At 43.5% G+C, this 27,704-nt stretch overlaps 1 protein-coding gene across 1 annotated transcript; it reads left to right on the top strand.

The window, feature by feature from the left end:
* The first annotated feature begins 925 nt into the window (after nt 1–925).
* Nucleotides 926–27,599, top strand: LOC140704004 (uncharacterized). Its single transcript, XM_078388302.1, is given in 7 exon segments — nt 926–1,227; nt 4,940–5,051; nt 5,832–5,978; nt 7,293–7,372; nt 9,196–9,322; nt 10,833–11,904; nt 22,121–27,599. Coding segments are annotated over 6 exon segments (2,553 nt in total). The 5' UTR covers nt 926–1,227; nt 4,940–4,945; the 3' UTR covers nt 23,142–27,599.
* Nucleotides 27,600–27,704: the final 105 nt, after the last annotated feature.

Below are 27,704 nucleotides of genomic sequence, written 5' to 3'. Positions count from 1 at the left end.
TCTTGATAGACCTTTTAGCTTCCTGGTACCATGTTTTCCCAAAAATAAGACAGGGTCTTATATTAATTTTTTTCTCCAAAATTGCATTAGGATTTATTTTCAGGGGGTGTTTTATTTTTTTAATGTACAACAGTCTACATTTATTCAAATACAGTCCTGTCATCTTCTTCTGGTTGCTCCACAATGGTGGAGGGTGAAGTTTCACTCAACTAGGGCTGATTTTTGGTGTAGGGCTTCTATTACCAGCATCCTGGAAAACCACACTGGGGCTTATTTTCAGGTTAGGTGTTATTTTTGGGTAAAGAGTGTAGATCTGTGTGTTTTCAACAAATGTATTTTGTATTTATTGAAACCTGGTTAATTGTAAACCACTCACGCAATGAGTGAAAAGGGGAATGGAAGAGCACCATTGCAAGAAACGTTACAATTTTGGAAGTGGAATGGGAATCCTTGAAATGAAGGGGAAAGTCTTATTGTCCCTTGGTCCCGGTGGGGGGGGGGGAGCACTTTGTTTCAATTTGGTTTGTGTATAATTATTTTATTTCTTTCTTGTTCTGTTTATTCATTGTTTCTTACAATATAATTTCATTTAATAAAAATTTGAGAGTACAATATTTAAAAAACAAATATACATCTCAAAAAATAAATCTGAGAGAAAAAAAAACCTAGACTGTCCAGCAGTCTCAGGAAATGGGATTATTTTGATACAAGAAACAGGAACAGAAATGGACAGGAAAAAAGAAAACATTGTAGAAACTTTGCAGTTCATTTCTCTCCCTGGCAAATCATGATTTTAAATGAATTCCCATTTTCGGCCTGATCCAGTCACTCAAAGAGAGAGAGAGAGAGAGAGAGACCGAGACTCCCCCATCCAGGCGCTCCGGGAGGAGATTGGTCGAGTCTGTGTTGGTCCTGCCAGGAGCCTGGCTCGGCTTCAGTCACGTGATAAAAACCGTGCAGGCTTTTGTACTTCGACATCTAGCCTGGTGCTAAAGGGACGCAACTTTAAAAAAGGAGGCTTTGGAAACAAAAAAGCAAAGCAAAGCCTCAGCCTCTTTCCTGAAGAGACGGAGAGAGAGACAAACGGCGGGCGGGTGAGTGTTTTCTGATCTGGAATCTGGTGGAAAATACAACCCCCCCGGGAAAGAGAAGAGTAAGAAAGGAAGGGGGGGAAAAAGGGGAGTCATTTCTGGGCAAGAAATTCCGGAAGATGAAAGGGGTCTCCTGGTGAGTAAAAGAAACGAGGAGGGAGAGGGAAATGGGGGCTCCCCTTCTTATCCCCTCCCCTCTGAGTCCTTGGAAATCCTTGATGTTTGCAGCTGAATTTGATGAGGGAAACAGGCGGGGAGGGTGAGAGGGGCAGGAGAGGGACGGGCTGGGTTCCTCTCGATGGGAGTTTCTGGCCCTTTCTTGTGGGAAAGCAGAAGGAGGAAGGTTTAGGAAGAGCGAGGAGGTGGCCTCAGGTGGCAGAAGGGAGAGGGACGGCCCTGAGGGTCCCCCAACCCTCCTCCCCCATGAGCCCCTTTTGGCGTTTTTTCCTCTTGGGCCTCCAGTGCTCGCCTACGGGCCTCCCTCAGAGTCATCAATGCACATTGTCCCACCTCCAGTATTCAAACTGGGGCATTTATTTCATTTCTTCTTCTGTGTGGAGTATGGGTGTAAGAGGCGGAAAGGGAGCAGGGTTTTGTCCCGTGCTTCAGGCAGCAGAATATCTTGGGCCACCCCAACACTCTTTAATGGGCTCCTTTCCATCTGCCTCTTTGCAAGATGAAGGACTTTCCCCACCCCAAGCGCCCCAGATCCTGTCTGTCTCCGCTAGGTTGATCTGTGATTTGTGGGTGGTTTGGGGGAAGATCCCATGGGAAAATATTCCTATGAAAGCATGAGAAACTCCTTTTGATTTCATGAATCCGTTTTCTTACTTCCTGTTCTCAAGATATGCCTTACAGGCTTCCAACATGGAGGCTTGTTGTTGTCGTTTAGTCATGTCCGACTCTTCGTGACCCCATGGACCAGAGCATGCCAGTCCCTCCTGTCTTCCACTGCCTCCCGGAGTTTGGTCAAATTCACATTGGTAGCTTCGCAGACACTGTCCAGCCATCTCATCCTCTGTTGTCTCCTTTTCCTCTTGCCTTCACACTTTCCTAACATCAGGGGCTTAGACTGAGAAAAGGTTACCAAAGAAAGGAAATGTAAATACAAAAACTGGTGATGCTTTTTTTGGACCACTGAAAAATTCAAGTAAAGGAGTCTCGGGTATCACTGGTTCCTGATGCCTCTCCAGATTCAACCAATCAGATGGATGGAGAGAGATTTTAAAAATCAGGAAGAGGTCCCTTTCTCTCTCTTTTGTTTGTTTTCCCTCCCTCTCCAGCTGGCCATGTGGGGGAGTTGATCTCAGGACAGGAGAGGTGAGAGACCACCTTTAGTTCCTTCTGGGAAGATTTTGGCCCAAAAAGGTGCCGCCAAAATTTTGGGGGGTCCTATATTGCACACTGTATTTTTCATCCTAGGGCACCTTCACAGGCACTTTTTGTGTTGAAAAAGAAGTGTTTTTAAATCACTGCATTTCCCTGGGTTTCCAAAAGAAATTGGTCCCTGAAGAGTTGGCAGTCTCACCAAGCGCGGTTTCACTTTGCAGTGTGATTTCATTTCAAGGTGTGCATGTATTTCTTTTGTCAGAAGAAAGAAGGGATCCTGGAAATAGTGAAAGAAGGGGAAAAAAGGGACCAGCGTGGGAGAGAAAAGTATGTCTTATGTTAAAAGGTCTGCCTGGAATCTGCTTCTCCCTTCCTCAGATCTGGGGAACCTCCTCCACTTTCCCACTATTGCAACTGGGAGGGATGGTGAGTGTGACTGAAAAGGTGGGGGACCTGTGGGAGGTCAGAAGGAAGAAAGGGGCAAAATGGGGATGATAGTCCCCAAAATGGGGCAGTAGAGACAGCTGGTGGGGAATCCAAGGTTGTGATGACCCAAACCATTTGGCTGCCTGAAGACCAAATCCGCCTCATTACACATCTGCCTATAAAGAGCAAAATTGGGAAATTCTGACCCTTTGAATAAGAGATTATTTTTTCCTGCTCCATTGGAGGGCAGGGGCTTTCGTTTGGGGGCTGCAGGGGAGGCAGAGGGGGGACCTACAGCTCTGTAAATGCAAGAAAAGCTGGGACAGGAGCCTCAGGAAGATTGGTTGGCAAAGATCACATTGCTTCATCAACCACCAATCCATCATCTGTGAACTGCTGTGATCATCTTACTCTGCTTTAGCCCTGGACCCATGAAAAGCAGGAATTCAGAGGTGTTAGCTAATAATTATGAGAAATATTATGAAACCTCTAGAATCAGGGTTCTGTCCTGTGCTAAACCTTTTCCTGTTCTGGAAAGGCCGCTCTAAGCTATGCTAGTTAGGAATAAAATCTCCATCTCCTGTGGAACTGTACCTGACAACATTTAGGAATAGTGTGTGAGGGTTCAAACTTTATCTTCTCGGTGTTTAACTGAGACTCTGGAGACACATCTGTTGTAAAATCATAACTAGTTTTTATCGGAACATTTAACAATAAATCTTGTTGTGTGACTTTAGTCTCCATTTGTTCTCTCGTTGCCAACGGGTCCGGCGAGGGCATCCAAAAGTCTTTAACAAGGGTTGTTAATCAACTCGTCCCAGGGTCCTCTCACAAATGGGTTCCTGTCCTCAAAGTCATGGACCATAGTCTCATGGTTTAATAGTGGGGTGGTTTTGTCATCTCTGTTCTCCGCCCTGTAGACCTCCTCCTCACCTCGTAGAGAGGTCAGGGGTCTGGTAAGTAACCCCTCTTCCGGGCTTCCTCTAAATGCCACGCTGTTCCCTCTACTCTCGGGATACCACTTCCTTTTCTTCTCTGTGGCGTCTGCGCCACTCCCTAGCCTCAGACTCTCCCCAATACAAAGGACGTTGCAGCAGACCCCTTCACTTTCGGTAGTCATCCTCCTCCTGAGGAACCTTTACCTTTTCCCATTTACTGTTCCATGGGTCTTCCACCCATATCATCTCCCAAACCCCTCCCCCCATGGATCCACATGTCCTTTTATATCCCCAATTCCCGCCTCCATGGCGGACCACCCCTTTTCCTCTCTTCCCGCCAATTCAGTTTCTGTTTGTGTAGCCACTGTCATTTTGAAAAGTTCCTGCTCCAATTCCCGGGTGTCAACTCTCCGCTGTTTAGTTTCAATGGGTGGGTATGTCTGTACCTCCTGCTCTATTTTGAGGGAGGACGACACTCTAGCCAAGGGCCTTTACACTCTTGCCTCCTGAGTCTCACATAGTGTTACGGAATTGTTTTTCTTCTAAGTTATTTGAAAAGATCCATCCGGGTGGCAGATGCTTCCACATCTGACCCTCTGAGGATCTGAAGCACTTTAGTCAGTGGCTGCCAAGTGAAAGAACAGCCCCACATGCCTGTCTCTCACCTCAGCCTTGGGATTCTCCTGCTTTTCATTTTTGGAGTTGAGGTTTGATTGGCGGCTGCTGTTTTGCCTTTTTTTTGTCTTAACTGTGTTAACATGGCAGTGGCTTGGCTTTGCAGATCTTCCATAGTCTGGTCCCTTAAGGAAATCTTTCCTCCGCAGAAGGAGAAGGGTCCCAGGACTCCGTTGGAGGCATTGCTGGCTGAAGAGCCTCGTGGCACAGTGGTTGTGCTCACGGCCTGGGGTTCAAATCCCAGGTAGCCCGCTCACGGTTGACTCAGTCTTCTATCCTTCCGAGGTCGGTAAAATGAGTACCCAGCTTGCCCAGAGTGGTAGAATATACCAGATGGGTGGGATATCAATCAATCAATCAATCAATCAAATAAATAAATAAATGTGTAGCCTGCATAATTAACTTGTAAACCGCCCAGAGAGTGCTGGAGGGGCACTATGGGGCAGTATATAAGCAGCACGCTTTTGCTTTGCTTTACAGAATAAAATGGCAGCCCAACACACATCTGGCCCCAGGGAAGGAAGAGACCCTGATGTTCTCAAGGCAGGAGGTCTTGGGACCTTCTGGGAAAGAACAGCACAGAAGGTACGAGGTGAGGAGATGCTCAGATACGCAGTGCCAGAAATTCAGGGAATTCTCCTACGAGGAGGCTGACGGTCCTCGAGAGGTTTGCACTCGGCTCCGCCATCTTTGTTATCAGTGGCTCAAGCCAGAGCAACACACCAAGGCTCAGATCCTGGATCTGGTGATCCTGGAGCAGTTCCTGGCTGTCCTCCCCCTGGAGATGTCAAGCTGGGTGAGAGAATGTGGAGCCGAGACCACTTCCCAGGCAGTGGCCCTGGCAGAGGCTTTCCTGAGTTTGAGTCAGGCAGAAGAGAAAAAGGAAGAGCAGAAGGGGAGAAAAATTAATGTTGGGCACTTAAAGTCTGAAGTGGGGGAGCCCACAGCCTCTGCCTGTCTGTTCTGGTGGAATTCGCTCCACTTGCCCTCCCTTATGGTCCTTGAAATATCAAAATGTGTTTTCTGTGTGCATCATATTTTGAAACCGAATCACATTTCCTTACTTTGTGGAGTCCCTCTGAGATGAGTGTGTGCATGTCCCTGCCCTTGGTGTGCCCAGTTTTCTGAGGAATTGGCAAGTTTACTTCATGCATCGGCACAGCTTCCAGTTCAGCAGTTTGGGATGTGCAGTGGTAGGGTGGGATCCAGCCCTCTATCTTGTCCATCACTACTCGAAAGGGTGGAGAAACTGAACCCCCCCAATTACTAACACTTCCAAATGTTTTTCTTGCAACAAATCCGAGTATGATGTGACATACGTCCCAAGTCCCAGCCTCATTCACTGAGATCTTTGTCTTTTCTATATTCTTAGTCCAAATAATGGATCCTCAGAGGAGAAATCCCTTCGTAGAAATCCAGTCGGATTTCCATGAAGCAGAGAAACCTCCTTTCGACAATGGAAAAACACCTCAAAGACAAGAAAGCCATCAAGGCAATGAGGAAAGTTCCAGTTTAGTAGGTAAGGATTCATGTTGGGAGAGTTTGTGTTTTTTTTTCTCTCTGCATATCCCTTCCCCCCACCTGTACCTTTCAGGCTAGAGGGACACTAGTCTGTAGTTCTTTCTATACGTCAACCCAGTGTTTTCCTTTTCACTTTTCCTAGACTTTTTACATAGCCAGCAGTTCTTCTGTTTCTGTCAATGAGGCCAATTTCAAAAAGATTCACTTTTATGGTGTTTGAAAGAGAAAACCTCTAAAGTACAAATTTCATCCAACGATGGGTACAGTACTTGTTTGTGGGTTGGTTATCATGATATCCCACATTTCTTCTGAGATGCTCACAGCTTCTTTCCTCATCACCTTATCTTTACTAGAATTACTTTGTGAGGGAGATCAGGCTGAGGGGAAATTGGATGGCTCCGCGTCACCCAGTCGGTACCATAGTTCGTCAGGGACAAAAATGAGACCACCTTAGTCACGGCCCCACGGATCTTAAAATGCTTTGGCATCACATCCCCTTTTTCTTTCTTTGGAAATACTTTTGTTTCCCCATATTTCTTTTGCCGTTGTTGAGCACATTTAATGAAAAAAATTCTGATTGTAATTTAAAATGAAAAATCAATTAAATTTTTTTATTCTTTTCTCTTTGGTGACAACGTGAGTATGGAAAATTTACTGTAAGAAACAACTTAAATAAACCACAAAAAGCCCTCTAATGATTGAAGAATTCAGCTTAAATGTTAAGAGAAATGTAGGAATCCTGGGTTGGAGAGGGGGAAGGCGGCCCCCGAGGGAGCATCAGCCCCACGTAAGAGCAGTGGCTTTTGAGGCAGCAGAAAGAAACATGGAGTGGCCCACCAGATTTTCTATAATGTGGAGTCAAAGAAGATGAACATTTGGTTCATTTCTTTGTGTTTCTTTGAAAAGTGTGGAGAATACTGTGTTGGGTGTGCTATGTTTTTTCTCCATGGTCGGTCTCCAGGTTCCTTTGAACTCTCTGGAGTAAATAAAAAATTATTCTATATATTTGATAATATTTTTTTAATTCTGCAGTTGACACAGTACCCACTTCAGGAATTTGGTATTTGGAAGGGTGTTTAGTATCGTTAAGTTTTGGAAATAAATATTTATTCAGTAAAAATATTTGTTCTCATTGAAGATATATCATATTCTCTTAGAATATCATTTTTTTCACACTTTCCCAAAGGGAAACTGTTTCTTTTATGGCAACAAGTGTCTTTCACTGGGTGTGAATCCTTTTTTAGCTTGCATTTCTTAAGGTCATGGTCTGCTTGTGAGAGAATCTTATGCGAATGGCTTTCCACCCCCTTAGTCTGTCCCACAGGGTCTGTGAAGATGGCAACAACAAGTATTCCTCTGTCTCTTCCTGGTGATGCAGCAGAACTCAATCAGGTACAAAGAAGCGGGTTACCGTGGATTCGAATCCTGGAGTATTTAACCATTTTACTTGTCATTGAGGGTGGTCATGTTTTTTAATGAGATGGTCTACGTTGTCAATTACAGTGGTGCCCCGCATAGCGACGATAATCCGTTCCAGAAAAATCGGATTCGTCACTGTGCAGAACAAAAAAGCCCATAGGAATGCATTAAAACACATTTAATGCGTTCCTATGAGCAAAAAACTCACCGTTATGCGAAAATCCTCCATACGGCCGCCATTTTCGCTGCCCGGTAAGCGAGGAATGGGAGCGAAAACACAGCGGGCCGCCATTTTTTTTACCCAGCGGCCATTTTGGAACCGCCGATCAGCTGTTCTTAAAACATCGCAAAGCTGATCATCGCAAAGCTGATCATCGCAAAGCAATGTTTTACCATTTAAAACATCACAATGCGATTGCAAAAATGATCGCAAACAAAACATCGCTATGCAGATTCGTCGTTAAATGATGTACTCGTTAAGCGAGGCACCACTGTATTATATAGCAGGCTGATAAGCATGGCTTTCTGTATGTAAAAAAGTACAGTGGTGCCCCTAATAGCGATGTTAATGCGTTCCGCAAAAAACATCACTTTTGGATTTAATCGCTATTCGACATGCGATTTCCCATTGAAATGCATTGAAAGCCAGCTAATCCATTCCAATTGGAACGAATTGCCGTCGCTATTCAAAAATCTCCATAGGAAACATCGCTATTCAAAATGCGGTTCCCCCATTGAAATGCATTGAAACCTATTCAATGTATCTCAATGGGGGAAAAAAATCAACAACAACTTAATAAAGAGTCAGAACAAAGTCAAATTGGGTTAACAAAGGCTTCATAACTGGCGGTCCAAAAGCAAGCCGGCTTTTCCTTGTTTGGAAAAGCAAGCTCGCTGGCCAGGGAGAGATCGGTTCCCTCCTTGCACCGATGGCGAGTTCCCTTCGCGCGGGGAGGGGGGGAGCTCAGCCCAGCACGAAGGGAACTCAGTGTCGAGTGAAAACAGGGAGCTGATCTCTCCCTCGCCAGCGAGCTTGTTTTTCCAAATGAGAAGCAAGCTCGCTGGCCAGGGAGAAATCGGTTCCTTCCTTTCACCGATGGTGAGTTCCCTTCACGCGGTGGGGAGCTCAGCCCAGCGCGAAGGGAACTCAGCGTCGGGTGAAAAGAGGGAGCCGATCTCTCCCTGGCCAGTGAGCTTGCTTTTCCCGACGATCGCTATTTGATAATCGCCCATAGGAAACATCGCTATTCAAAGTGAAAAAATGCCCCGAAAACCTCATCGCTATTCAGTTTTTTCGTTAATAGAGGCACTCTATTCGAGACACCAATGTATTTTGTTTTTCTTCTTTTGAAGAATGGGCCAAGAATTGTGTGATGTTTTCCAAAACGGAATGTGGGGACAGCAGGAAATACTTTCCCTATTTTCTCATCCGGAATACATTTCTCAGCCTCTGTTTTCTTGTGAAAGTAATAAGACTAAGAGTAGCTGTGCTGGATCGAGGAATGGCTGCTTCATTTTAGCATCCTTTTTTGCACAAAAGCTTCCTTGTTCCCTCAGGGAAGCTTCAAAGGCATTGGTCCCCAGCCATTGGGATTCGGAGACTTCTCTTCCTAGAAGGAACACAAGGCCAAGATGACTCGTATCCATTGTTAAACTGGTACACCTATAGAAAGGGTGTTGGTGAAACTTAAAACCTACGATAGAAGATCCAGCCACTTCTCTTTAATAGTGTTTTTGATTTAGGAGTCATTTTGGGGAAACGTAGGAGGAAGTCCTCCTTTCTCTTCCGTTTTTAGGGTCCAGTGACCTTTGAGGAGGTGGCCGTGTACTTCACCCAGGAGGAGTGGGCTCTACTGGATCCCGACCAGAAGGCCCTGCACCAGGAAGTCATGGAGGAGAACTGGCAAACGGTATCCTCTCTCGGTAAGACTCCCTCTTTCTCCATCTAATGCTAATCTGTCTTCATCGAGGAGACTAACAACAACAGCAACAATAGTTCTTCTGTGTCAGAATAGTGTCCAAACTCATGCTGGCCCATGCTAGAACCCATAATGCTGGACTGGGCAATCTGTGGCCGTCCAGATGCGCTGAGCTCCGGATCCCATCCTCATAGCCAACTCTGCCGATGGAGTATCATGGTGAGAAGAGTCGTTCATCAACATCTGAAGAGCTGAAGGTTCAAGAGAGCTGCAGCTTAGAGTGGGAATGGGGCTTTGGCCCTGGTAGCTTCCTTGTGGGGGTTTTCATTACATTGCGCACTCATGGCATTATGATTAAGGAAAACAACAACCAATGATAGGGGATTTTAGAGATATGATCCACTTCTCTATTCCTTTTTTGTTATTACGGTATTTTAACAGCACTTTTAAAAAAACTTCTGAACTAATTTCAGCAGTTTTTAGGTGTCCCTTTAGTATTGTTATACCTTATTATTGCTAACTGAAATACTGTTTTTTTAATTGTTCTAAGCTGCCTTGGGTCTTTTTAAAGGAGAAGGGGTGGGTTACAAATCTTTTAAATAAATAAATAACACATCTGGTCAGTTTCCAAAAACATTATATCTGCAAATACTCTGTTCTGTAGTTTTCCATTTTATTTTAGAGCCGTGTCAGTCAACTAGAAAGAATTGGCAGCCATAATGGAATGAAAAAAGTTGAAGCCGGTACATTGGAGACGAGTAAATAAGGGCGAATATTAGCTGAGGAATCGGAATGGATATTGGTCAAGAACCCATGGAGTGTAAAAAACTGATGTTGCCTGAAGAGGAGGAATTATTAAGCACCCCCCCCCCCCCCGAAAAAATAGAAATACTATAAGAACTTTTCCTGGGGAGACAATAAGTGTAGGGAGAAGAAGAAAAAATAAAGAGAGGACAGAGGCCACAATGAGAGAGTAAAGAGAAAATGGTTTGAATGGAGAAACATACACCAAAGCAGGAGCTTTAACCCACGAGGTGGTGGAGAACTCCCTCCCCAGAGAAGACCACTCAGAAATGAGATAGATATTTGTGGGGAGACAACACACTGCCACTATTGCCCTGGCAGTGTCCAGGGGACCCCTGTGAGACTTTAAACTGAGAGAAAAACTAATCCCAATCCCGAGATTTGGAAAAATTAGATGTTTCACCAAATTATTCAGTTAACCCCTTGCACTCTCCATTTGAGAAGAAGGTGGAACCCTCTTGTTTAAGGGTTTGTAATATAAATTGGATGATTTAAAGCAAGACCTATTGTGTATAGAGTATCTGTGGATGGGCAAGAGAAAAGGAGGGCAGAGATGAAACCTCACATAGGTCAGGAGATTAGACTGCAAAATGAAAGAGGAGAAAAGGACAAACTATTATGTACCTTAAAAACTCACCAAATGTATTTCTAAGTGAACTTTCAAGGATCCCAATCCACTCTAAATAAATTCTTCTCTTTCCCCCCCATAGATGTATTGGTTCTGTCTCTCCTGAATTTGTCCTTCCTCCTCAGAGATAACTGGAAGAAGAAAAATATATATCCCGAATCTGGAAAGTGTTTTACGGACCAATTAGAGGTGACCAGATTGCAGAGAATATATTCAGAGAGCGAAAGCTGGCTTCCAGAGAAGCCTTACACGTGCATTGTGTGTGGAAAACATTTTGCCATGAAGATAGCACTGGTGCTTCACAGAAGGGTCCACAATGGAAATAAGTGCTTTGTCGGTGAAATGTCTGGGAAATGTTTAAATTGGACGGGACACTCTGTGAATCCTGAAAGAGAGAAACCATACAAATGCCAGGAGTGTGGGAAATGTTTTGCTCAAAATTCACACCTTTGGAACCATAAGACAGTTCATACAGGAGAAAAACCTTACAAATGCCAGGGGTGTGGTAAATGTTTTGCTCAAAAATATCACCTTGTACGCCATAACAGGGTTCACACGGGTGAGAAACTGTACAAATGCCAGGAGTGTGGGAAACATTTTGCTAGAAAATCAGGCCTTTTGAAGCATAAGACAGTCCACACAGGAGAAAAACCATACAAATGCCAGAAGTGCGGAAAATGTTTTGCTGGAAATTCAAGCCTTATGGTTCATAACAAATTTCACACAGGAGAGAAACTGCATAAATGCCGTGAGTGTGATAAATGTTTTGCTCACATTTCACAGCTTGCAAATCATACGAGAGTCCACACAGGAGAAAAACCGTACGAATGCGAGGAATGTGGGAAATGTTTTACTCGGAATTCCTGCCTTGTGATTCATAAGAGAGTCCACACAGGAGAAAAACCATTCAAATGCCAGGAGTGTGGGAAATGTTTTGCTCACTATTCAGTCCTTTTGAATCATAACAGAGTCCACACGGGAGAAAAACTGTATAAATGCCAGGAATGTGGGAAATGTTTTGCTCACAGTTCAGTCCTTTTGAATCATAAGAGAGTTCACACAGGAGAGAAACCATACAAATGCCCAGAGTGTGGGAAATGTTTTGCTTGGAATTCAAGCCTTTTGAAGCATAAGAAAGTCCACACAGGATAGAAGCCACGTGAATGCCAGGGGAGAGGAAATTTGTTTCCTCAGAGTTTCCCCTCCTTGAATCATGAGACTTTTCACAAAAGATGGAAATAGTAGAAATGCATAAAATATGGGAAATGTTTTGCTCAGAATTCATCTGTTTTGGACCATCAGGCAGTTTTTAGATCTGGATCATTTCAACATGTTCAACCCAATTTAGTTTGTCTTATAATCTGTGATGGTTCAAAAATGTAAGTGGAAAGCATGGAAGGCCAGTAAAAATCGGGATGGAAGAACACCACTCAAGGATTAGAAAGGAAGTGATGGATGTGCCACTAGTAAGTCATTTTGAATAAATGGGTCACAAAGAAGATAGCTTTACATTTTTTGTTCTGTATATTACTACAGAGACAGGTGAGAAAGCCATATCCAAAGATCTCCTACAAAGGAATAAATTATTGCTCCAAATGGTTGCAATGCCAATATTGATTAAACATGTTTTTGAAGTGATGAGACATGTCTGTATTTCTTCATCACACTCTTGTACTATCATTTTAAATTCCTCTGTTACAGTAGATCAACAGGTGTAATGAGTAGAGGTGTGTGCTTCGTTTCCAGGGGATACGAATACGAAGTACATCTCTGGCCATTTCTCACTCTCCGGAACCCTCCTAGTCCATTCATGAGTCACCCTGCTCAGTTGGTGTGAAAAAGTTCTTCTTTGGCCGGGGGTGCGCTGGTAGTAAAGGCGGGAAAAAGACGAGGAGGCCCTTCCGAAACTCCAACATTAACATTTTTATTAGTAACAGAACTCAACTCCACAGAATCAAACGGATCTTGCAAAGACGCATCAGATAACAGCTTGTACTTCTTTGGTTTTACAACAGGAGGATTATCTATGCCTCCTAGAAGGGTGCCAGTCCAAAACGTTCCCGATCTGTCAGGGGCCGGAGTGGGGCACTCCGTACTGTGCACACCGTCCCGCAGCACGGATGCCTGGCCCAATCTCCCTCTAGGGGTTTCTGCTGGAAGGAAGGTCCAGGCCTGATCACCCTCCTCCCTCCAGGGTGATTCCTGGGGTGAACTACCACTGTCCATTCTAGAGGATCATATCCCCTTCCTTTACCTCCAGGTAGAATCGGATCTGGGAGTAAACCTCCTCCCAAAGATAGATTAGGGAACTCCGCGGCTATTCTGGCAACTCCTCCCGGTCTGAGCATGGGCTCCGTCTGTACTCCGTCATCGGTATCACTCCAAAGTCTGAAAACGCGCACGCTTTTGTCCTCATTTATATCTTCCCATACGATGAGGTCTAGCTCCTCCCCTCCCTAATCTGCCAGACAAACCTCGGCTGGTTTCTCCTCAAATCCCTCCGCTTGTTCTATCTCGATCAAGACCCCCTCTACAAACCCACTCTCCTCTATGGTCTCTCTCTTGTCTGAGGATGGCGCACTCCTCTCCTTCACAGTTGGTGAGCAGTCAGCTGCAGGGAGAGGCACCAGTGGGACTAATGCTGTGGTCGGTGCAACACCAAAGTTAATGGAATTGCTCCGGTTGTTTCAGGGGAGGGGGGAATGGACTGCCTATGTTAGTGCACTTCTTATTCATATCCCCTGAATAGAAATACAGTACAAAGCTCACATCTCTAGTAATGAAATGTTTTGAAGTTATTTGAGAGTAGATGTGAACTGCTGTGGTATGATAGCTTTATCTTCTGAGAAGTCCATTTTGACTGGAATAGAAAGTATGTGACAATAAAGTTTTAACAAAGAGGCATTGTTTACGGGTTTTTTTGGAAATGAGTTTGCATTTTTATGTTCTAGGCCCTGCATTGACAAGCCTTTGGTCCTAAGCTTTGACAAAGGAACCAAAACTGTTACCAAAGATAACTCTGATGGAGAGGAATTTCTGGAAAGGAAATTGTGGGACTTAAAGCCTTTATTGAAGTCTTCCATGTAAAAGCAATGGACCATATGAGCTGAACAATTTCTTGATAGACCTTTTAGCTTCCTGGTACCGTGTTTTCCCAAAAATAAGACAGGGTCTTATATTAATTTTTTTTTTCTCCAAATATGCATTAGGACTTATTTTCAGGGGATGGTTTATTTTATTAATGTACAACATTCTACATTTATTCAAATACAGTCCTGTCATCTTCTTCTAGTTGCTCCACAATGGTGGCGGGTGAGGTTTCACTTAACTAGGGCTGATTTTTGGGGTAGGGCTTATATTAACAGCATTCTGGAAAACCACACTGGGGCTTATTTTCAGGTTAGGTGTTATTTTTGGGTAAAGAGTGTAGATCTGTGAGTTTTCAACAAATGTATTTTCTGTTTATTGAAACCTGGTTAATCTTAAACCACTCACGCAATGAGTGAAAAGGGGAAGGGAAGAGCACCATTGCAAGAAATGTTACAATTTTGGAAGTGGAACAGGAATCCTTGAAATGAAGGAAAAGGTCTTACTGTCCCTTGGTCCCGGTGGGAGTGGGAGCACTTTGTTTCAATTTGGTTTGTGTATAATTATTTTATTTCTTTCTTGTTCTGTTTGTTCATTGTTTCTTACAATATAATTTCATTTAATAAAAAATTGAGAGTACTATATTTTAAAAACAAACACATCTCAAAAAATAAATGTGAGAGGAAAAAAAGCCAAGACTGTCCAGCAGTCTCAGGAAATGGGATTATTTTGATACAAGAAACAGGAACAGAAATGGACAGGAAAAAAGAAAACATTGTAGAAACTTTGCCGTTCATTTCTCTCCCTGGCAAATCATGATTTTAAATGAATTCCCTTTTTCAGCCTGATCCAGTGATCCAAAGAGGCAGAGACCAAGACTCTCCCATCCAGGCGCTCCGAGAAGAGATTGGTCGAGTCTGTTCTCGCCCTGCCAGGAGCTTGGCTCGGCTTCAGTCACGTGATAGGAAAGGGAGAGGAAGGTTATACACCCATTTAAAAAAACTGCAGGCTTTTGTACCCCGACCTCCAGCCTGGAGTGAAAGGGACGCAACTTTAAAAAGGAGGCTTTGGAAACAAGAGCCTCAGCCTCTTTCCTGAAGAGCCAAAAGGCGGGCGGGTGAGTCTTTTCTGATCTGGATTTTGCTGGGAAAAGAAACCCCGGGAAAGAGAAGAGTAAGAAAGGAAGGGAGGGAGGAAACAGGGGAATCATTTCTGGGCAGGAAATTCGGGAAGAAAAGGGGTCTCCTGGTGAGTAAAAGAAACGAGGGAGAGGGAAACGGTGGCTCCCCTTCTCATCCCCTCCCCTTTGAGTCCTTGGCAATCCTTGGAAAGGTTTGCAGCCGAATTTGAAACACGTGGGGAGCGCAATGGGGGCGGGGGAGAGAAGGGCTAAATTCCTCTTGATGGAGTTTTTGGCCCGTTCGTTGAGCGAGGAGGCGGCCTCAGGCGGCAGAAAGAAGAGGGGCAGCCCTGAGGGTCCCACAACCCTCCCACTCGGAGCCTCTTCTGGCCTTTTCTCCTCTTGGGCCTCCAGAGCTGGACTGCTGGCCTCCCTCGGAGCCATTAATGCACATCGTCCCACCTCCAGTGTTCAAACTGGGACATTCATTTCATTTCTTCGTCTGTATGGAGTATGCGTGCAAGAGGCGGAAAGGGAGCAAGGTTTTCTCCTGTGCTTCAGGCAGCAGAATATCTTGGGCCACCCCAACACTTTGTAATGGGCTCTTTTCCATCTGCCTCTTTGCAAGAGTGAAGGGCTTTCCCCACTCCAAGCGCCCCAGATCCTGTCTGGCTCTGCCAGGTTGGTCTGTGATTTGTGGGTGGTTTTGGAGGGGGGGGGGGAGATCCGATGGGAAAATATTCCTATGAAAGCATGAGAAACTTTGTAAGGGAGATCAGGCTGAGGGGAGAGTGGATGGCTCTGCATCACCCAGTCAGTACCATGGTCCATTGGGGAGCAGAAGGGGACCTCCGGCGTCACTGCCCCACAGACTAACCCCAATGGATCTAACAATGTTTGGCATCAAATCCCTTTTTTCTTCAGAAATGTTTTTGTTTCCCCATATCTGTTTTGCCGTCATCCGGTATATTTTATGCAAAAAAATTCTGATTAATTGAAAATGAAAAATAAATCCAAAAAAACTTTTTATAACTTTATTATAAGAAATAGCTTAAATAAACCGCACAATACCTTCCACTAATTGAAGAATTTAGCTTAAATACTGTATTAAGAAAAACGTAGGAATTCTGGGTTGGAGAGGGGGAAGCGGGACTCCGAGGGAGCATCAACCCCACGTAAAAGCAGTGGCTTCAGAGAAGGCAGAGAGAAACAAGGAGCGGCCCACCACATTTTCTGTTTTTTTTTTGGGGGGGGGTTTCTATAATGTGGAGTCAAAGAAGCAGAAAACCTCTTTCATTTCCTTGTACTTCTTTAAAAGTGTGGAGAATACTCTGTTTGGTGTGCTATGTGTTTCTCCATGGGTGATCTCCAGGCTCCTTTGAATTTTCAGAAGTAAATAAAAATATTATTCTACAAGAAAGAGAAATTTCTGCATGTTGGATAATATATTTTAATTCGGCAACTGGCATATGACCTAGTTGAGGAGTCTGGTATGTGGCAGGGTGTTCACAATTGTTTAGTGTTGAAAAATTTCTTTATTCAGTAAAATATTTGTTCTCATTGAGGATATTCGTACTCTCTTATAATACCATTTTCTCATCGTTTCCTGGAGGGGCACTGTTTACTTTGTGGGAACCAGTGTCATTCACTGGGATGTGAGTCTTTCGAGCAGGGGTCTCCAAACTTTTCACACAGAGGGCCACATAATATATTTATGATATTTGCAAGCAGAAGGAATACATGTGCAGGCCCGTACACACGTACACCCACCCACCCACACATGTACAGACACACTGCATGGATGAAGAGGCCAGATAAAAAGGCCAAGCGGTCCGGATGTGGCCTGTGGTCCATACTTTGGAGACCCTTGCTCCAGACTTTTGTTTTTAGCATATGTTTCTTGAGGTGATTATCTGATTCTGAGAAAAGGTTATGCGAATGGCTGCCCCCCCTTCTGTCCCACAGGGTCTGTGAAGATGCCAACAACAAGTACTCCTTCATCTCCTCCTGGTGATGCAGCGCAACCAGATCAGGTACAAAGAAGGGGGTTACGGGACACCACGTGGATTCCAATCCTGGAGTATTAAACCACTTTACTCCTCATTGAGGCTGGTCAAGCTTTTTTGAATGAGATTATCATATAGCAGTCTGATTTAAGCATGGCTTTCTCCATGTGGAAAAGAATTTTGTGTCTCTTTATTTTTGAAGAACGGGCCAAGAATTGAGTGCTGTCCTCTGAAGATGCCGACCACAGAGATTGGCGAAACGTTAGGAAGAACAACCTTCAGAACACGGCCAAAGAGCCCAAAAAAACCACAACAACCATTAGGGCCAAGAATTGTTTGAGGCTTTACAAAATGGAATGTGGGGACAGCAGGAATTACTTTCCTCTCCCTATTTTCTTATCCAGAACACATTTCTCAGCCTTCCTTTTTCTTGTGGAAGTGATGAGACAAAGAGTAGCTGTGCTGGATCAGAGCAAAGGCTGGTTCAGTCTATCATTCTGTGCCCCAAAGAGTCTTCCTAGTTGCCTCAGGGAAACTTCAAAGGGTGGCGAGTAGGGCGCCAGTAGCCCCTTCCCTCTCTCTGTTGATCCCCAGCCACTGGGATTCGGAGACTTCTCTTCCTGGCGGGAGCACATGGCCAAGGTGACTTGTAAGCCTTGAAAAACATGTTCTCCTATAGAAAGGGTGTTGATGAAACTTAAAAACTGCAATTAAAGATCCAGCCACTTCTCTTTAATTGCGTTTTCGATTTAGGAGTTTATCTTGGTGAAACCTATATGGAAGGCCTCTTTTCTTTTCCATTTTTAGGGTCCAGTGACCTTTGAGGAGGTGGCTGTGTACTTCACCCAGGAGGAGTGGGCTCTACTGGATCCCGACCAGAAGGCCCTCCACCAGGAAGTCATGGAGGAGAACTGGCAGATGCTATCCTCTCTCGGTAAGGCCCCTTCTTTCTCCATCTAATGCTAATCTCTCTTCACCGAGGAGACTAACAACCACAGCAACAATAGTTCTTCTGTGCCGGAATAGTGTCCAAACTCATGCTAGCCACTGCAGGGCCCATAATGCTGGACTGGGCAATCTGTGGCCATCTAGATGCGCATCCTCATAGCCAACTCTGCCAATGTAGAATCAACATCTGAAGAGCTGAAGGTTCAAGACAGCTGCAGCTTTGAGTGAGAATGGGGTTTTGGCCCTGCTCGCTACATTGTGGATGTTTTCATTAATTAAGTGGTATACTGATGGCTTAATGATTAAGGAAGATGGCTATCCATGATAGGGCCCTTTAGGGATATGATTCACTTCTCTATTCCTTTTCTGTTATTATTTTAACTGGACTTTTAAAAACCTTCTCAACTAATTCCAGCAGGTTTTAGCTATGCTGGAACACAAACCAACCTAACCAGCAAAAGGAAAGTGGGGTTTGTGCAATTGTGAAACGTGCCAGAGTTGTGAATGGGCATTCAAAGGAGGATGTAACCTTTCTCTTCAAGTAGGCTTTCCCTGAGTGATAGGTTGCCAAGTGGAGTTTTTTAAATCAATTGTTTTATCTTAGGGTATTGTTTGTATTTTGGTGTTTCTTATGTTTTAGGTATAATATGCTCATTGGTCCTTTTAGTATCATTACGAATTAAACACTGTCTTCTCATTGTTCTAAGCCAACTTGGGTCCCTTTAAAGGAGAAGGGGTGGGTTACAGAGCTTTTAAATAAATAACACATCCAGTCAGTTTCCAAAAGCTTCATGTCTGTGAAAGGTCTTCTCCGTAGTTTGCCATTTTATTTTAGAGCAGTGTCCGTCAACTAGGAAGCATTGGCAGCCATAATGGCATTTCCTGCCCTGACCAGTTGCTATGCTCCACCCTCTGCCACATTGCCAAATATCTCCCTACAGTTCACAAAACATAAAAGAAGAATAAAACCAACTTGAAATGTGTAAAATGAAAAGCAAATCAGGGTATGTTAAGAGTGATAAGACTCAAAGATCCCACCGCAGTTCGGAAAATCATCAGAGGCATCCTTCAGTCTAAAGAGACTATGGTAACATGCTTTGTATCAAGAAGTATCCTCTCCAGAGCATGAAGCCTGGGTAAAGTAGTATGGAGGATAGGCTGTTACCCAAGCAGCAAATCCCCCCTCTCCACATCACTGAAATAGTCCAATGGAAAGGCAAGAGCCAATACAACCGGTTCCAGCAACGTCGCAGGAGTTGTCAGAATGACACAAACTGCCTCCGGGACTCCGGCTCCGGATTTTTCCTCTAGGTTAACTCCTGAAGCCTTTTCCATGAGTGGATATAGCCACAAGGTAGTGGGGGTTTGAAATTGGGAGTTTTCCTTCTCCTAGATGGTCTGCCTTCCATGGCTGAAAAAACCCACCTACCCGGCCTGCTCTCTAATAGTGTGGAAGTATGATCTGACCCTTAAAACTTTCTTGCCTCCCAGGTGTATGCAATGCTACACCTGGGAGGCTGGAAAGTTCGGAAAATAATATTTGAAATAAAAACCTAAACCAAAGAAGAGTGTACCATAAGTTCTCGGTGGCCATGAAAAAAAGCATGCATTTTCTTTTAGATCCATTGCAAGAAAGAGGGTGGAAAAGCACCCTTCTACACTGGAAAGTGGAAGGAGCTGAGGGCATCAGAGCAATTGAGAGAGAAAAGGAGGGAAAAGACAAGCCCTCAGTTGGACCAAAGAGAAGGGAGACAGAAAAAGGCGGGAAAATAGGAAGAGGGAAGGGAAGGGGAAGGGAAAAGGGAGGAAAGTGAATAGAGGGATAGAAGGAGTGAAGGAATGAGAAAAGTAGAAGCCATTACACTGGAAATGAGGAAATAAGGGTGAGTATGGGAATGGACATTGATGGAGAACTCATGAGTAGGAATAACTGATGTTGCGTAAAGAGGAGGCAGAAAAGAGGAGGAATTATTAGCCACCAAAAAAAAATTCCTGGGGAGACAATAAGAGTAGGAAATGGAGGAAAAAGATCAGAGCGTTGGTGTGATCAGGTTCTTCAAAAACTGGTGACGGTTCCCTCATTTTGGCTGAAATAAGAGACAGAAGCAGTTTTAAAAGTCCAACAGATTACTAACGTCAACTTCAGGATCAACTAAATTAATCGGATCAAAACAACTCAGTTCAGGGATTGTCTTATAACTCAGTATCTTGGATCCCAGCATAAATATGTCACTTGTCACATTGGGGCTGGATGAAGCACTCGCAGTCGGTCATCACTCTCAAGGGGGTACTCCTTGCTGCGCACACTGTCCCACAACAGGAGTGTCTCGCCCAGTCCCCTTCTGGAGGTGGAATGTTGTAGGAGGGACTGGGTCGGATCACTTTCCTCCCCCCACCTTGGTTGCGGGGGTAAACCACAACTGTTCATTCTAACTGCTTCACCTCTCTTTCTACGTTTGGTAAATCGGGGTCCGGGAGTAATCCTCCTCCTGTCTTTAAGTTCGGAAAGTCCTTTAACACAGTGGTACCCAACCTTGGGCCTCCAGATGTTCTTGGACTACAACTCCCAGAAGCCTTCACCACCACCTCTGCTGGCCAGGATTTCTGGGAGTTGAAGTCCAAGAACATCTGGAGGCCCAAGGTTGGGGACCACTGCTTTAACAAATCACCTACCTTGTCAAGTGTTTCTTCATTTCTTTCAGTTTGAACTGTGCAATCTCTCGTACCTTTTCTTGTCTGGTCTGTTTCCACTCTAAATTCCTGTGCATCACCCCACTCTTTTATAACCTCCTCCCACACTATCAAATCTTGCTCCTCCCCTTTCTTCTCCTTCTGCCAAACACACTTCCACTCCCCTTTCCCCCTTTACTCCATCCTCCGCTATTTCTATGAGAACTCCTTCTGCACATACACACGTCTCCTCCTGTACACTGTTGGTTGAGGACGGCTCAGTAGCTTTCTCTCCTTCACAGTTGGTTTGAATGGAGAAACCCACAAAACAGCAGGAACATTGACCCATGAGGTGGTGGAGAACTCCCTCCCCAGAGACGACCACATGAGAGAGAGACAGACGGACAGTAGTGGGGAGAAAACACACTGCCTCTGTTGCCCTGACAGTTTCCAGGGGATCGGTATGAGACTGTAAATGGGGAGAAAAAAATAATGTCAGTTCCAAGATTTGGGGAATTTAGATGTTTCAACAAATTATTCAGTTAACCCCTTCCTCTCTCCTTTGGAGGAAAAGATGGAATCTGCTTATTTAATTAATTTGGAACAAAATGTTGGTGGTTTCAAGCAAGAACTATTGTGTGTGGGGAAAAATCCCCAGGGAACCGTCAATGGGGCCAGCTCAATAACAGTTGAATGAAAACAGGGAGAGAATCTCTGATAAAGAAATACAGACAACTGCAGTATTTAGTTAAGATAACATGTCTCTAAGATGTCTCTAAAATGTCTTCCAAATGTCTCCGGAGGCATGTCCTTTTATTAAGTACCAACATTAGCATTATTTAGCATAATGATGACATTTTAGCCAACGAAACATCGTTCACTTATCTTGTCTACACATACCACACATTCCACGCATGTGCAGAGAGAGAATCATAGCACAATGCTACTGCTGTATCCCTTAATAGCCACAAGATGGAACTCTAGACCAAAATACTTTCCACTAAATACTTCCTACAATTGTGTAGAGTATCTGTCCATGGGGAACAAAAAAGGGAGGCAGAGATTAACCCTCACATAGGTCAGGAGCTCAGACTGCAAAATTAAAGAGGGGGAAAAGAAAAATATTATATACCTTAAACACCCAACAGATTTATTTCTATGTGAGCTTTCATACAACCAAATCCACAATTAATAAATCCTTTTCTTTTTTCCCCCCATAGATCTATCTGACTCTTCGGTTGATCCTCTCCAGCATTTGTCCTTCTTCCTGAGAAATAACTGGAGGAAGAAAAATTTATATCCCAAATCTGGAAAGAGTTTTACACACCAATTAGAGGGGACCAGATGCCAGAGAATACATGCAGAAAGAGAAAGCTGCATTCCGGAGAAGCCTTACACATGCATTGTATGTGGAAACCATTTTGCCCTGAAGATAGCACTGGTGCATCACAAAAGGGTCCACACTGGAAAGAAGTGCTTTGACAGTGAAATGTCTGGGAAATGTTTAAATTGGATGCAGCACTTTGTGAATCGTGAAAGAAAGAAACCATACAAATGCCAAGAGTGTGATAAATGTTTTGCTCAGAGTTCACAGCTTGTGAATCATAATAGAATCCACACAGGAGAAAAACCATACAAATGCCAGAAGTGTGGAAAATGTTTTGCTCGGAATTCAGATGTTTTGAATCACAACAGAGTCCACACAGGAGAGAAACTGTTTAAATGCCAGGAGTGTGGAATATATTTTGCTCGGAATTCATACCTTTTGATCCATAAGATAGTCCACACAGGAGAGAAACCATACAAATGCCAGGAGTGTGGGAAATGTTTTGCTTGGAAATCGAGCCTTGTGAAGCATAACAGAGTTCACACAGGAGAGAAACCATACAAATGCCAGGAGTGTGGGAACTGTTTTTCTCATAGTTCACAGCTTCTGTATCATAAGAGAGTCCACACAGGAGAAAAACCATACAAATGTGAGGAGTGTGGGAAATGTTTTGCTGAGAACTCACACCTTGTGAATCATAAGAGAATCCACACAGGAGAGAAACCTTACAAATGCGAGGAATGTGGGAAATGTTTTGCTGAGAATTCAACACTTACTAGTCATAAGAAAGTCCACACAGGAGAGAAACCGTACAACTGCCAGGATTGTGGGAAATGTTTTGCTCGAAGTACACACCTTGTGAATCATAAGAGAGTCCACACAGGAGAAAAACCATACAAATGTCAGGAGTGTGGGAAATGTTTTGCTCTGAATTCACGCCTTGTGAGTCATAAGAGAATCCACACAGGAGAGAAACCCTACAAATGCGAGGAGTGTGGGAAATGTTTTGTTGAGTATTCAACACTTACTAGTCATAAGAGAGTCCACACAGGAGAGAAACCATACAACTGCCAGGAGTGTGGGAAATGTTTTGCTCGAAGTTCACAGCTTGTGAATCATAGGAGAGTTCACACAGGTGAAAAACCATACAAATGCCAGGACTGTGGGAAATGTTTTGCTTGGTATTCAAGCCTTGTAAAACATAATACAGTCCACACAGGATAGAAACCTTAGAAATGCTAGGAGTGTGGGAAATGGTAAGTTCAGGATTCCCACTTCTTGAATCATAAGACAGTTCCCACAAGACAGCAGTCATAGAAATGCCTGAATTATGGCACATTTGCTCAGAATTCATCTGTTATGAACCATCAGTCAGTCCAGTCAAGAGAAAATAGAGAAGTGCATGGCCTGTTCTGAAGAGAATAGTGGGAGGGCCTTATGGTGTTTTGTGGTAAGGTCCTGTCAACCTAGCATTTTGAAAGCATGTAAAAATGCGAGTAGACAAATAGGTACCACTACGGTGGGAAGGTAACGGCGTTCCATGGTTCCATGTCTAGTCATGATGTCCGCGTGACCACGGAAACTGTCTACAGACAAACGCTGGCTCCATGGCCTGGAAAAGGGGATGAGCACTGCCTCTAGAGTCTGACATGACTGGACAAATTGTCAAGGGGAACCTTTATGTTTACCAGAGTTGTAACTACTAACTGTGGTACCAAAAGCTTCACATGGCTTTGTTACAGAGAGAGGATGACAGAATTGGGAGAAATGCCTCATTTAGAGCATAAAGTGACCATATTGGTTCTTCACTAAGTCTGTTATTTTGTATTTTTACACTGCTGTTGTTTTCTTTCTCACACTTTCCACTATTGCTTCAGGATAGGCTCCACTCTTTTTTTTTTCCAAAAGAGCCTCTCCTCTATATTTTCTAACAAAATGTCCAAAAGGCAAAATCCTCCTCATGTGCCAGGGATGAAATGACTTGTAGTGCAGGTTAGGAAAATGCTATTGAGAGATTAAAAAAAGATCACAAGAGATAGATTGATCTGCAGTTTCATCTATATTCTCCTAGCTAGTCAACTAAAGATAATTGTTCTTAGAAATTGGCACCTCTTGAGGGATATTCGTATTTCAAGGAAATGCCAAAATTAGATTGTAAGAGAACTATGGATTTAAAGGAAATTTTAATTCACACTGACATCTTAACTAGTGCTGGAACCCAGGGAAGTGCCTTAACAATAGGACATTTAGAATGTAGGGGGGGGTAATGTGTGAGATCAATGTATTGAGGGATAACATTTGACTATCAGAGGGGTTAATGTTGTTTTTAGATCTGGATCATTCTCAATATGTTCAACGCCCCATTTAGTTTGCCTGATACTCTGTGATTGTTCCAAAATGTGTGTGGGAAGCCTGGCAAGGCCAGTTAAAATCAGGATGCAAGAACACCAGTCAAGGATTAGAAGATAAATGGATGTGCCACTAGTAATTTTGTAGAAATGGGTTTCAAAGGAGATAGTTTTAATTTTTTTTTGTTCTATATGTTACTGCAAAGACTGGTGAGGAAGCCATATCCAAAAATCTCCTACAGAAGGAAATAACATGGATATTCAGATTAAAATCTCTTGTTCCAAATGGTTGGAATGCCAGTATTGATTACATATGTTTTTATGATTTTCGTTTATGGAGTGATGAGACATGTCTGTATTTCTCTATCATGCTCTTGTACTGTCATTTTAAATTCCTCTGTGAAAGTAGTTGAACAGCTGTAATGAGTAGAGATGTGTGCTTCATACTCCAGAACCATCTTGGTCAACCTATGACTGTTCCCACTCAGTTGTTGAGCAGTCAGCTGCAGGGAAAGGCAGGGAAGCACCTGTGGGATTTCTGCTGTGATTGGTGCGACACCAATGTTGGCAGGATTTGTGTGGTACATGGAAGCCAGTAATTCAACAGGGCTGTCTCTCGTGGGGTAGGAATGGACCGCTGGGACTCCTGTGTTGGTGACGTTCTTATTCATGTCCCCTGAATACAAAGCTCACATGAGTTATTTTGAAGGTATTTGAGAGTGGTTGTGAACTGAGGGATGAGAGCTTCTGGGATGTCTGTTTTGACTAGAAGAGTAAATATGTGATAATAAGGTTTTAATGAAGTGGTATTTTAAGTTTTTTGGAAATGATTTTGTATTTTTATGCATTACTTTATTGCCTAGAGTGGTTCCATTTGTGCCCTTAGTGTTGAGTGCAGAGTTAGGAGATAACAGGTTGCAAAGATACCATAACACTGAGAGAGTAAAATATGAACTTAGTCTATTAACATATAAACAGAGAGAATAGACATTCATCTGGCAGCAAAACATGACATGATACAATTGACATGATACAACACATAGCATAGAAATAAGTGATCTGATTTACAGCAGATGAGATATTCTCGTTACACATGACTTATATAAATTCCTGGGACCTATCAGAAAATACACTACATCATTTTCTTCTTACATAAGGTTACATCACGTACAACAGCTGTACAACATTAAGTCTCAAACCTAAGTATCCACACCTGAATACAATCAGTACATGACTTGGGTAAAATCAGCCATTTTACTTTCACAACATTTATATTTAATACATATTCATATCAAAACCTCAACACTTAGTGGCTCCAGTGTAAGAATATGTGAATTGAATATATTGTCACAATTTTTCTTTTGCGGAGGATAAAACTGGGCAAGTTTTTCACTTTCCTGGGTAGTTTTGTTAGCCAGCTTTGGGAGGCCTCATGCAGGGCACCCATGATGTGATTCCTGTTCCTTCTTTAATTGTGATTTTAAAGGAAAATATACTCTCATAAACAGACAAACGACAGTTATAAGTTCCAGATCTTCTTGCAGTGATTTCTTGCTGCAGATTGATCACTTCCAGTAATAAGTCAAATTGCCCCAGAAAGATTCAGGAATGTCATGCTTAGCTGCTACCCTATTTTCCTGAAAATAAGACCTAACCTGAAAATAAGCCCTAATATGGATGCTCGTAATATAAACCCTACCCCCAAAATAAGCCCCAGTTCATTGAAGCCCCGCCCTCCACCCTTGTGCAGCAAGCAGAAGATGGTGACATTTGAATAAATGTAGATTGTTGTCCATAAAAAAAACAAAGTATCCCCTGAAAATAAGCCCTAATGCAAATTTTGGAGCAGAAATTAATATAAGACAGGGTGTTATTTTCGGGTAAACACGTAGTACTTGCATTTTTAAACAGGGTAAGTGTGAATTTTGAACATCCACTGGCATTTCTTCCTCACTAAAGCCATGAGGCACAGTGGGAAACATTTTCTCTAGCACAATATGGATAAAACACTTGATGGTGACTCCTAGATTATTGGAGATATTTAGCCTTTCAAGGGTCTTGCCCAGAGATCCGGTTAAATCCTTCCCCTCTTCAGTTTTAACCAGAAGTTAAACCAGGGGGATCTAAATATGGACCCCTTCCTCCTTTGCTTGTGTCCCATCCTGCCTGACAATAAACAGAAATGAATGAACCTAAATTTGTCAAGGGAAATTCTCACAGAAGGTCTTACAAGTCTGTGGCCCATTTCACCCCATGCAAGACATGCAGCTCCAGTTGGAACCATAGACATTCTTGGAAAGGAATTTGGGAGTCCGGAAGTGGAAAAGCCGCCAAAGTAAAAAATTAGAAAACATATCCTTGGTTTAATTTTGTAGCTTCCTGTCTGGTGAAGGCATAGCCATCTTGAAAGCTGGTTCTATCATTTTATGCCAATTTTAGTTAGCCTCATAAACAGGGTGTGTAATTGGAATAAAAACTGGGAATCTTAAATGGAAATTAGGGTGTAAAATCAACTGCTTCTTGCTGGGAAGGGGAAGGGGATGAGAAAATTCTTTTAAAACTGAGAGGAATGCAATGATCGAAACAAACCATCCTAGGCAAGTGGAAGCAGGAGATCCTGTCAGGCCTGCAAGGGGCTGCTTCTGTCCTGCCCCTCAAGAGGAAGGCCCTGATCCCTCCTTCCACACCCATGACCTGGGAAAGGACCGTAGCCTTTTTCTCCCCCCACAGACCCTCCTCTGCCCCACATCCCCCACCTTCTGCCACTCTTTAAGAAACGGGCAGAAATCTTATGGAGGCATCTGGCAGGATCAGTGGGTCACTAAAGCCACCGGGAGGGGCAACACCTCTTAACCCCACTGCCCACGTGGGAGGACCCACTTCAGTCCTAGCCCCAGGGTTTGGGGGCAGAGCAGAGGCCATTTCAGCAACTGGGCAAAGAGCCAATAAAACAAACACAAGATCTCCCAACCGGGGCCAAAGAGCCCCGGTTGATGACTGAACACTGGGTCCCTCTCTCCAAACCTGTGTTGTGAACCCCTTAGGGTGGGGACCTGTTGTCTTGTGGAAATAATTAAAAATACTAAGATTAGACAGGTGCTATTTAAATCATAGAGAAAAGGAGAAGGGAAGAGAACCATCACAAGAAATGTGGAAGTGGACCAGGAATCCTTGAAATAAAGGAAAAGATCTTGTCCGTTGCTCCAAGTTGGGTGGGGGAGCATTTTGTTTCAATTTTGTTTGTGTATAATTATGGTATTTCTGTTTATTTGTCTGTTCTGTTTCTTGTTTTTTGTTTTCTTACAATGTGTTTTCATTTAATAAAATAAAGATTCAAAAAAAAGAGTGCCATATTGATAAAAATGTATCCTTATCTAATAATAATAATAATGATAATGATAATAAACAACAAAGACCGTCCAGCAGTCTCAAGAAGTGGCATTACTTG

Source organism: Pogona vitticeps, chromosome 2, assembly GCF_051106095.1.
Source record: "Pogona vitticeps strain Pit_001003342236 chromosome 2, PviZW2.1, whole genome shotgun sequence".
Classification (NCBI taxonomy): Eukaryota; Metazoa; Chordata; class Lepidosauria; order Squamata; family Agamidae; genus Pogona; species Pogona vitticeps.
Note: the sequence above shows the minus strand (reverse complement) of the source record. Positions and strands in the feature narration are given on the sequence as shown.